The 12,335-nt window shown below is 44.5% G+C and overlaps 1 protein-coding gene across 8 annotated transcripts in view; it reads right to left on the minus strand.

Moving 5' to 3' along the window:
- The window catches only part of LOC121599249 (somatomedin-B and thrombospondin type-1 domain-containing protein-like), a 32,649-nt gene that overhangs the window by 10,003 nt on the left and 10,311 nt on the right, over positions 1-12,335 (minus strand). For all 8 annotated transcript variants that reach the window (XM_041926922.1, XM_041926915.1, XM_041926920.1 and 5 more), the window contains exon 3: positions 8,102-8,664. In XM_041926922.1, coding sequence (XP_041782856.1) covers positions 8,102-8,348 — 247 coding nt within the window. In that variant the 5' untranslated portion in view covers positions 8,349-8,664. The remainder of the gene's footprint in view (positions 1-8,101; positions 8,665-12,335) is intronic.

Raw genomic sequence — 12,335 nt, forward strand, 5'->3', positions numbered from 1 at the left:
CTTTAGCTTTACCCGGGTGCGGTGCTGGTACTGTGTTGTGTGAGAAGCTTTAACGTTGTTCCCGCTTTTTTGCTTCAGATGCGCTATTTTATGTCGTTATGACACGGTGGTAGGATTGTCTGCATGTCCTACGGTGGTAGGATTTGCAGTAAGCGCAGATAAATGTTTTAGAAAATTGTGGCTCATGTTAGCTACAGACTTATTTTTGAAGACATATTATTTGCGCCAGTTGTAACTGATGTTAGAAATAACTTCCTCAAATTCCTCTATACAATTTTTTATCCTCAAAACATGCATTAAAAGGATTTTAAGCAATAAGAAAAGGAAAGGAATAAGGAAAGGATTAAAAGCATTTTTTCCCTTTTTCTAAAAGTTTGGCATCCAGAAGTGACACTATAAGCTAAATTATATCAAACTGTAACCAAAAAAAAGCGGTTGCCCCTGTAACAACTTCTGTCACTGTAATAAAAATCGTTTGTGTTTCTGCGGTTTAAGCAGAACGAGCGAACCAGCTTCCCGTCCACTGTCTGCTAAGCTTGTCTAACGATGTAATATTATTTCCACCACAAAATGTCATGGTAACGAGGAAAAACGTGCGCGGCGCGGAAAACTACGGCGTGTGTGCCTTTAGTACGGTGGTCGCACTATAATCCCACCACCGCGCTATATACCGCTTGAGCAGAAAAAAATATTAAGCTGAATGTTGCATATGCAAAACCACACGGAACCGGGGCAACCAACGGGCACTGTTCACATCCGCCGTGGTGGACGCTGCATTGCTGTCACATACCAAAAAAATAATATTACACTATTTTGCACTTCATTTGAAAAGGGTTACAGGGTTATAGCGTTTTTTGTTGTGTCCTTTTCTCATTCACTTTGTCTTTCTCTCTCGCTGTGCCAAATGTTTACACAGCAGAGTTTTACACAGTACGACCGGAAGCAGAACCCGACCCGGAGTTTCCCGGAGTGGCTAATTAAGGTGGTACTGAATAGAAAGCAGGGCGCCCAACGAAATGGCGTGATGTACGAGTGCGATGGGTACCACAGTGGCCCTCGTACATTTATTTAAGTTGAAGTGCCTAAATTCTATTGGAAAAAACGAGACGAAACCTAGTGTAATGGTTTGTTTGTAATAGAGCTAGCTTTCACTTAAAATTGGATGACGATAGCGGATTTTCGCGGAAAAACTCTCTGGTCGCTTTTTGCTCGAACAGGACATGCTCTAATTTACAGCAGAAGCTGTTCGAGGAATTATGTATCTTAGCAGTGCGAGTGAGCCTCTGTATTATTTCTATGAATATCCTTGAAAAATGCTGAGCGATTTAAAAAAGCTAAATACTTTGGGAGAGTTTTGGAGAACATTTAGGCACGGAGCAAGCGTGTCTTACAGGTAGTGGAAAAGTTGTACTACGTATCTTTTCCCACAAGCATTTAACTTATGGTCTTTCAGAGAAAGCTTTTACCAAACTGCAGGCACTTTTCTCAAGAGCAGGCACAAAAATGCTTTTCGTTGAATCGAAAAAATGAATCTAAAATGATAAAAAAAAAAAACAATTTTCAAATTGAACAAAAATTAAAAATCCCAATCTGAAAAGTTTTAACAGGAGGCTTATGTCAGGGCTTCTAATATATTGAACGCCCAGGCAAACACAGGCTCGGGCTCGTTCTTTTGGAAGCGATTGTGTTAAAAAGTTTGCACCACAAGCAGTGCCAACGAATCATCCAGTGGTGCTTCCCGGTACCCCGATAGCTCGTTAGAGTCAAGAGGTTTATCAAACTTCTGCGGCTTAGAAGGCGTAGTATCGAGGGAGCCGCACTAGAGCTTGTAAGACGCGCCTGCACACATTCATACATAATTCAACGTGCTGTGGAGGTGAAGATGAGCCTGTGCGTAAGCCCGCTGGCTCGCTGCTTCGCATGTCGTGGAGGCGCATCGCCTTCGAGCGAGAAACAACAAACGCACCAACCCTTAACCCCTCCCCGACAAAGAAAAGCCTGCGTAGGCTTCAAAGACAGACGAATGCAGCCAATAGTCGCATATTAAGCAATCTCCGCCAACTTACACGAATTGCAAATGAGCACAAGCGTGCACCACGGGGTCCCGGGGATTTTTGTGTGGCTTACTTTTGTGCCCAGCGGAGGTGCGGGTGCGCGCAAGAAGTGTTTTTTGTTTTAGTTAGTCTCATCCGGAGGAAGTAGTGGGAGGCTTCTGGCTACAAATCAGCCAGAGTGTGTTAGGGCTTTTCCTTTTGTCGAAGAAAAAAAGCGCTCCCAAATGTAGATTGAGGAGCACGAGAAAAAACACCAAACAATTTCACAGAAACAGAACGCGCCACACAATTTGCGCTCTGCACTACCGAAAATTATTTTTGGGTAATTTGCTTCCCTCCGCAGCTTTGAGGCGCATCGAACGTTAGAAGATGCGACGACGGCAGACGATCGACACTGACAAGAAATTACCATTCGCGGCGAGTAGCGAGCAGCAGCAGCAGCAGCTGCAGACGTAAATTATTTACAGCGCTGCCAGAACAAAGTGTAATTTAGATGTTAAATATGCTATTTCCTTTTGCCCTTTTCCCCGTCCTCCGGATTCCCCATTTCCAGTACCCAGAAAAGGTTAAGCTGTTCAACACAAGCAGGAACTTTTACCGCTTCCCAACTTGGCTGCTCCGGACACGGCCAGATGGAGCACGTTTCTTTGGAAAAGGATGGAGCAGCCTTTGGTACGATGGTGCCAATACTCGATGAACTTTTACACCATCGCAAGCACCCGTTTTTCTCATTCCCTTTCCCCACACCACAACGGGTGAGAAAAACAATCTTCATTATCTTGGAGTTAAACTGTTTGCCTAACAAATTTTCTCCACCGCCCGGAACGGGGAAGGCAGGAAGTTCTGTTATTTGTTTCCTGTCTGTCTGGTTGACCCGTGCAGAAGCGGAAGCAACAGCGGAGCCGTTGGCGGTTGAATTAGTGCAATATTGAATTTATTATTATTCTTGTCATGCCAGCCTCCTTCCAACAGGCTGCCAACGCTGGCGGCACGTCAAACGCTATGCGCATTGTGTATAACTTGCATGCGGTCACGAGGAGGGCTGTGTGCGTCGGTTGCACTCCAAGACACTCGCTCTCATCGTCAAATCATCAAATGCTCGTTTTAGAATGTTCATCCAGTCATTATCGGGCCTCCCTTCCCTCCCCCCCATCAAGCTTTTAACTTTCAAAGAAAAGCGGAGAAGAGTTTGATTCGTTAAGCATTTCGTGCACGTATCTCGGTTGCATCTTGGGGGCTCTGCATTTCTCTAACGCCCGCTCTTGCTTGTGACTGACTGACCGCTGAAGAACGCTGATGAATTATGGAAAATTTGCATTTTCTTTCCGTTGGCTGAAGCGTGGGAAAGGAATAACGAAAGGCAAAGCTGGAAGGCGTGTCGTCAAGCAATGTTGAATAGGGATTGATCATACCAGAGTAATGTCTGGAGCTCTTGTTGCGTTAAATATGCAGCACCGAAAATGCATTATGCATTAAGAAAGGTAGCTTCGAAACCCTTTTCCACATAGAAAAAAAAAATAGAATTTTAAATGGAAATTGTACCAATGATTTGAACAGAAACCTTTGCAGAAGCACAAGTGATTCTAAAAGTGATGAGTTTTCATTTCAATTTTGCTACACCAACACTACCTTATTTACAGAATAATTAAAAAAGTTCTGTTACTCCCTGCTCGCTCCCTCCGGAAGGCAGCTCAAAACATCAACTTTCGGGACTTTTGCATCTTTTGGTGCTCTGCTACCACGAGCAAAATAAAACAAGCGTACAACATCATCTGTCGCAATGGTAGAAATTTCCATATCCTTCACGGAAGAAAACCCCATACCTTACCCCGTTTTTCCAACAGGTGTACCTGTCCGGACCGTCCTGAGCCGGCAAACATTTGTAATGAAAAATGAAATAAATATAAATAGAAAAATATTCCACCATCACCCCCACCGTTACAAAGGTTGTTTCTGTTTTTCTTTCGACAAAAACTAAATAAAACCATCACCAACTCGGGGAAAAACAGTCCTCGCAGTGAAAGTTTCAGTTTCCTTCAGTTCACCCCAAAATGGGCAACGATGGCAATACGAAGACGAACGGCGACGTAGCACTTCAACACAGAAAAACAGTGAGTTGGTGTGCTTTTGTTTCACAACGCACCTTTCTCTACACTTCCCTTTTCCTGCCACCTGTCCGTGTGTTTCCTAACTGGCCATTAGCATTTTCATTTATATTCGGGGTTTTTCATATAGTTATATTTTTTACTCCCCCGTACCCGTTTTTCGACAGTCGGTCGGTCGGTTCAATCTCGGTGTGTAAAAGTTTACTATAGTGACGCGGAAACGAAACGGGATGCAACGGTCGGAATCTGGATGGATTTTTCCATGAATTTCATTTCCCTCTCTCCCCAGCATTCATCCCGGGATGGTCCCTTCCGATGACAACGATGGCGACGACGACGACGACGGCTGACGTTACCGAGTTGATGGTTGAACGGTAACGATCTCCGTAAACCTCCGTAAACCAACCATTCGCCTCGAACTGGCCCAACCCTCGCGCCAAATCGCTTCTTCCACCGATCGTCACAGAAAAAGGAAGTTAGTTACGACCGGAAATGGTTATTTTACGGTGCGGTTTGTTTGCATTTTTTATTTTATATTATTATGAGTGGAAGTTTTCTTCTTTCCGTGGTGGTGTTGGGCGAAGTGGGCAAATTTTGCAGCCCGAGCCGAGGTTCGGTGTGTTTTGGGCGTTGTTAGTTTTTGTATTCATATTTAAGGTACGTGGCGGGTGGGTGGAGGGAGTTAAAAATATCAACATATTCATAAAGTATGACACCGAGGTACGGTTGGCGTTCCTGGCCGGTTTGAAGCGAAATTTCCGTCGAAACTTTCCAGCCCTCCAATCATCATCGACGCCCCAGTATGTGTGTGTGTGACAGTGTGTTTGAGATGCTCACTCATTTTTGCCTCACTTTGAAAGGCAAATATGTTTGACGAAATTGCATCCCGATGCAAATCTCGCTGCATGTCGGCAGGCCGGGAAATTGCCGCCCGGCGCACACGCTTTTGAAAAGGTGGTTTTGGTGGTGAAAATTTCCATAAATAATGTGGGATAATGTTGGAGGCAGGGTGGGACGAACACGCTAACGTCGTGATACGTGCTCCATTCACACACAAACACGCCCCAGTGGACCGGCTTTTCATGAGCAAAGGGGCGAATGAAAGGCGAATATTTGCCCGTTGCAACGGATTATTTTCGGTACCGCATAGATGCATGATGGAGGTAGATGAGAAAAACCGGGTGGAAAAAACGCCTCTAAATTTGGTGCTGTTGCAATAGACAACCCCGCTAAACGTATAGCAGAGCCACGCGAACCACGACCCGCGCGGCAAGGCAATCAATCGACGCGCCGTTGTGCGACTGGCTGCGAACGGGCTCGAAATAGCAAAAAAAAACGCGGAAAGGGGATTTACTAAAAATAATCTAAAGAGCCGGCCCAACCAACCGGCCAACCGGTCCACCCGGGTGAGTGCTTGATTTATGATCTTTCCGTTGCGGTAGCGTTCCGCGCCGTGATTCATAGCACAGCATAACGATTAATTATGCAATCATTGCGTAGTGCGGATTGGGTATGAAAAAAACGAACAAGCGACCGACGCGGGAGGCTGGATGCAAAGGTTGGCAACATTGTAAATTGCAACAGCGGTCCAATGGCAACACAAAAAAAAATCTCCCATTACGCCACTCATCCAAGCGCGGCAAGGATCGATCAAGAAAGAAAAATGTTTTGCAACGCATCCTAATCCTTTTTTGTGGGTGTATGTGTGTGTGCCACTGCTAGCAATCCCACTTTCCAATTACTTTCTTCAACCAACCATAGAGCTAAAAGGGTAAAGGGCCAAAGGGCTCCGAGAATTAATGGATCGAATCGAAGGCAGCAGTGGCAACACAACAACGGAACAAAAAAATCGCGAATCAATGACCAATAAATGGATGGTTTGTTGCTGGATGGAAATGGACTTTCCACGCCGTTTTGGGACCCAACCGGTGGTGGTTTATCATTTTGGCACAAATCTGTTTCGTCGCTAATGCGCCAGCTAACCCAATCGACCGGAAGGGACACTGGCATTAGGCGGAAAAGTGGAGCAAAGTTGGCAAACAGTGCAGTGGATGGTGGTTTTGTTCAGGTAATGTGCAATCGTTGATTAATTGTAAAGCAGCAGTGATGGATGGACGAGAATTTACGCTTGGACAGGTTGTTAATCTATTCGATTAATCACTATCCGGAGGGGGATTAATGTTTTTGTTTTGCAGGTTGTAGTTAATTAATTTTGGCTTTTATCGTCAAACACTGTTGATTGACTAGAATTCAGAGCGTTTTTAAAAAATAATAAAAGTTAAAATAGTTGTTGAAATAGTACATTAGACGTATTTGTAGAGATTATTGTTTTAAAGTTTCGTCTTCAAATAAGCATAATAAAGTCAATTTAATACTCATAATATAACAGGTATTACGCCTAATAACAATCTGTTTATTTGAGTAGCGTTTTGGACCTTATTAGAACTGGCGCTCTTGTAGTATACGTTTTCGCCGCACAGTTTTAAAATTTGTCTGTTTTCTTTCGCTTATTTTTTGCTACTACTTTTTTCTTTTTAATTTTCTAGATGGTGCCTATTCTTCATCAGCTGGTCAGACTTTACCCCGCTTGACCCTGTTTCGCGACCGCTGCCGAACTTGTTTCTAATTGGCCCTTTTTTTTATCAGCTAGTGGTTTCACACATGGGGATATCGTTTCGTCTTTTTCTCCTTTCTTAGCGCTATCTGCTGTATCTATTCGATGTTAAAACCATCAAAAACTGTTGTTTTGTTTGTTTTGATAATCATTGCTGCAGCTAATCTGCGTAAAGATTATATCGTGGCAACAATAAGTTTTTTTATTCTAAGGGCACAGCAGAGTTATTTAAACTCAGTTTAAAGTTTACATTACAAATTTGAATGACAAAAAACATACATTTACTACAATGTCAGCCCAAAAAGTGTTTTTAATCAAATTGATTGCCAAAACACTTCAAAATGTGATTAATATTTCAGCTTCTATATGTTGAAATATGAAATAATTATCATTCTTGCTTCGTCAAAGTAATTACTAAATATCTACAAATCTATCATAACAAATTTCACCACAATAGATAAATTTACCCAAAACAACATACTTACTTAAAGCAACATAATCATTCAAAGCAAAATTTTGACTATGACAAGTTGTATCTATGTTGTATCTCTATTCCCTATTGTGTCAAGAAAGTGTACCAATTTGTCCACTTTTAACCAATGCAATGTGAAGGAATCAAATAGTTTTGTGGTTAGTGTCGTTAGCTTTTACAAGCTCTTGCGTTCGATTCTCGAAATTCAGATCAATGCCCAACAGAGCATGTAAATTATGCAGAACATTTTGTACTCTTACTCATTTCTATAGTATGATTTATCATAGATCAAAAAGGTGAAGATTAATTAAATTAAAAGAACAATTTGCTTATTCCGCCATTTTATAAATTATTAAGAAACAATTGAGTAATATCTGTTGTTCTCTATCAAGCTAGATGCATATAACGGGACGGTGTAAAGTTCTGCAGTACCAATGGTGGTGTTCTTCAGCAAAAGAACACTTAATAGTGCAATTCTCGCTTAAAACTACCGCCCAACTTTTTCACATTTATTACCAACCATATAATCATTTCAAATTCCTGGCATCGCTCACCAAGCTCCCCGTCCCATCTACACACAGAACTCTGCACTTTAGTCTTACTATAACCACAAGAAGCTCTTACAAATTACCAAATCACATTAAACACTTCAATCCGTTTAAATTGTGTCTCGCTCGCTCTCTACCTCTCGCGCACACATCATCATACCCGAGCCAAATGGGAAAATGCTGACCGCGTGAACAGTAGTCGGGAGAGTCGTGTCTTCCCGCATGTTGCAATATAATCTCCGCAGGGTTTGAAAAAGTACTCTCCAACCACCCCGTATCTCCCCATCGCATCGGCCCCCTTCACTTACCTCCACAGTGCGATTTGAAGTCGTCGCAGCAGTCGCCCAGCTTGAGGCAGGCGTGATCACAGTAGCACGGCTTATCGTTCAGATCCTCGATGATCGCGTTCAGCGGTGCCTTCTGCACCACGCACGACGAATCGCGCCCGTTGCAGCAGAGGGTGGCCTCCCGGCAGGAACCACCGTACGCGCCCCCGATCAGGGCACTCAGCGGCACCAGCAACACCGCAAACAGCACGTACTGCTGTACGCCCATCGTGTGGTGGTGGTGATGTGTGATGGTTTCGATTGCTTCTGGACACACACACACGCACGCCGATCCCGCGGAGGATGCGTCGCTTCTTCGTCGGCTGTTTGCTGTCTGCTCGCGCTTGCTCAGTAGCACATCCGAAGCGAACAGGCTCGCGCTCCACTCTGCGCTCTGATGCAATTTCCGTGCTTTTCACGCTGCACTGCAACCCGTCCGTCGGCGAACGCACGTACCACCCGGTCCCGTTGCCCCAAGCAAGCGGGACTAGCTTTCCCGGCAAACGCGTTACAACAAAATCGCCACCGGAACGAGTGTGCACACCCTGCGGAAAGAAATAGAGAAGAAACGAAAAATGGAACGACATCAGTAACGCTCGTCTTCAACCAGCGGGATCGGCGACGGAATGCTGGAAAAAAGATAATAAATTGCTTTCGATTTCAGCCATTCGCGAGCGCGAGGTTTATAATTGCACACGCAGAGAAAGGAACAAAATGGGAAGCAGGGAATGGGCCGGTCCTGTGCATTAAATCAAGCGTAATTGGGTGGTGGAGCAGCAAACCGCGCGCGAGATGAAAAGGATTAAGTTACTTCTGTCTTTTCTGTTCGCTTGTTACGGAGCGTTTGCTTCGTCCTATTTTTTGCTCATTCGGTGGTTTTTGGCAAACGTTTTAAAGACACCGGCCGGGTTGAGAAGGATGTCAAAACACAATCTTACCCACTACCGCCCTAAATTTTCGTGAAAGGATCGAATTTTGGTGCGGAGAACATTTTTCAGTTTGACTTTTGGACTACTTGCGGATTGAAAATGAATGCCAAACATACTGGGTGAATGTTTCAAATGCATTTTTTCTGAAGGGAAGAGCAAAGGCAGTACGTGTAAACGAGCTGGGATATAAATTATTATGAATTTTCAGTGCACTTTGTGTACGAGCGCATAAATAAACGGAGATGGCTGATGAATGGAAGCTATTTATGGCATTATTTCATTTTTTTGAAAATTAATAGTGAACGTGCTTGTAGACTACTTTAAAATTGAGTTTTAATTTAATTTATATGTTCAAAACCATAAAATATACATCAAAGAATGTGCCTTCGTCCTGTTCATTCGCGCAATTATCATTACGAATAATTTGCCTCATCATCAGCGAGCTTAAACGATATACTGACTGGCGTACCTGGTACCTTCTTTGCAGCTCCGGTAACGCTCATTCACAAAACCAGTAGCTGCAAGCAATAATTTTAAGCTTGTTAGCCGTTCCCCTCCACCGCCTTATAACGAGCTCAATTTGCCACCGGATGAAAATCTGGTACACCCTCCTCCGAAAAATCCTTTGCACACTGACGTGCTCTCGTGAGAAGCGTAAAACATGAGATGTCTTGATCCTACGAACGAACGATTGAATTATGAATGGCTTGCAAAACCTCTCGCCCTGATCTCCTGTGCTGCTCTCTATGTATGTGGTTGTGTATAGTATTCATAACGCTCCAAAGCACCACCCCAAAAACCCCTGATGCAGGTGTTGAAACGCCCTAAATGCCGAACAAAACCGCCACTAATCCAGCAGAACGAACTTCACGACTCGAAGACGGTGTTACGGTCGTCTATCTAAGAAAAGTCTATCTAATCTACCGCTTAGAGGCGGTTCGAGCGACGAAACCAGAGGTCACTGGAACACTTGCGAGCGGCTACAGCAGCCTTAACAAGCGTCAGCAGAAGATAGAGTAGCCCATTAACGAGTTGGCTGTTGGTGGAACACGACACCGTACCGTACGCACACACAATCGCGCTAATGCTTCCCAAAATCTGCACAAACGAATTACTTCTGCCAGGGAGTCGCTCTATCTACGCTTCACCATCTGCTGGAGCTAATTTATACGCCGGGACCAACCGGGTTTTGCCTCAATTTTTCTCCCGCCAGAAGGAGGTCGAGGGTGGGGCCGAAAAAGGGAGAGCAGCAGCACATCCGTGTGTCATGTGTCGGTGGAATGTGGTGAACAGGCGGACCTAAATAATGAAGGTAGAAAGTCATCCGACCGACAAGCGCCCGCCAAAGATAACTAACTTTAATTTGGCCCATTCGTCTGGGAGTTGCAGAGACCGAGCTGGTGCGTGGGCTTCACCGTAGAGAGATTTGTTCCTGTCCAGCTCGCCCCAGCCCCAAAGCAGAGCGCGGTCTTATCTTGCCGTGACAGTTTCGATAGCTTCAATACAGGAACCAAGGTACGGCAGCCCAGCGAGCAGCAGCAGCAGCAGCAACCAGCGACCAGCGTCATCTAGATCTAATGGGTCTTGGGGTGCAGGAAATCTGACCAGCTGTCAAGATTGGGCTAATCGGTATTCTGTTCAGCAGTCCCTCTCCCTCTTCCCAGCGAAACTTCCTGTCGATGTTTGAGTCTTGTTGCTACACCGAACACACCATTTACAGTAGGGTTTGCTCCCAAGTATAGCGCTTGCCGAAAGGTCAACAGGATAAAATCCCAGTCTACAGCTTAGGCTCTTTCGAGTCTTCCAACACACGGACGTAAAGGTTCGTGAGGTCCACGATGCGTGGGTGATGGTTATCAGCGAAACGGAGAAATAATCCTACCCCCAGTAGGAAGTGAAAGCGTCCAGAAGACGAACCCGGTTATGGAAACCGAACGCGATGACATTTGCACCCATACTTGGAACCGGGGCGATTGTTTTTAGAGCATTCCACCATTCACCAGTGTCACCTGGCTGGCTGGACGATTTATCGCTTGTCGCCGGAAGCTTAAGAGCCAAAGAGTGAGAGAAAGAGAGAGAGCAGGGCCAAAAAAACCCAAAACCTTTCGCCGAAAACAATCGTCAGACCATCGTCCATCATGCTGGATTTCGGAAAGCGTTACAGAAATGATGGTCTTCCCACACATATGCTGGTACGTTCACGTTCGGTGGTTGTGATTTAATCCTCCGACAGCGCAAACGTACCACCGAATACCCCTTGATCGGGAGCCGCTCGGTGGAGCGATTTGAAGGATGAGAATTTGATGAGTGACGTGAGCTTGATACCGATTGTAACAAAAACGGGAAGAGAATAAAGTCAAACCTTTGTCTTGATAGCTACCCCTAGTAAAGGATTACAATTCGAAATCCGATTTTGATGGGCAATGTGCTTTGCATGTATGTGTGTGTGTGCGTGTAAAGGTTCCTCTTGATACTTGGTGCTACCCTGCTAGTTGGAAATTGATTGAGTGTGTTGGAGAGGACTGATATCAAAGCGTCTTTTCATTAGGCGAAGGGATAACGAGCTTCTAATGGAGTTTGGGGTATTCGCTTGGAAGTCTTTCATTTTGATGATCAGAGCAATTTATCAAACAGTAATTTTACCTGGATTGATATCTTCATTGTGTGCGTTCAATATCAAAAAAGAAAATAATGACTTTTGCTAATGACATTCATCAACTCGGAATGTGGAAAAGCCCTTTTTTCATTATTAATAGTCCTCGTTTCGAATAAAAATACTCCCAAAAACATGAAGCTTCTTTGTGTGTCAGCTCATCACTGAATGAATGCAAAAATGACGCATTCAAAACTTCCCCCAAAAGCGGTCCAAAAACGAAAAACATGTACATTCAAACTCGAAACCCATTTCACGGTTGACAGCAGTAGCAGCAGTTGCACGGGAGAGCGGGAGAAGCTTTCCGTATAATAAGCTTTCCCAGGAAAAACAAACCACTTACCGCCTGGTACGGTACAATAACTATCTTTCCCTGCTATTTTTTTTTTGTTTTCTTTGCTAGCCAAAGTTATCATGAAACCTAGCCAGCTCGTTGCATTGCACAGAATCAAGTCAAAAGGTTCTTGCTTCTTTTACATTTTTCGCTCCACCGTCACTGGCACTGTATCAGCAGATTCTGTGACAGCAGCAAACTGGCTGCACTTTAGGACGGGTCCGTCGCCTGATACAGGTGTCAGATAGGTTCAACTGTGTGAGAGGGCACAGTAACAGGGAGGGGCCACACCCCGGAAGC

The sequence above is a fragment of the Anopheles merus genome, chromosome 3L (assembly GCF_017562075.2).
Source record: "Anopheles merus strain MAF chromosome 3L, AmerM5.1, whole genome shotgun sequence".
NCBI lineage: Eukaryota > Metazoa > Arthropoda > Insecta > Diptera > Culicidae > Anopheles > Anopheles merus.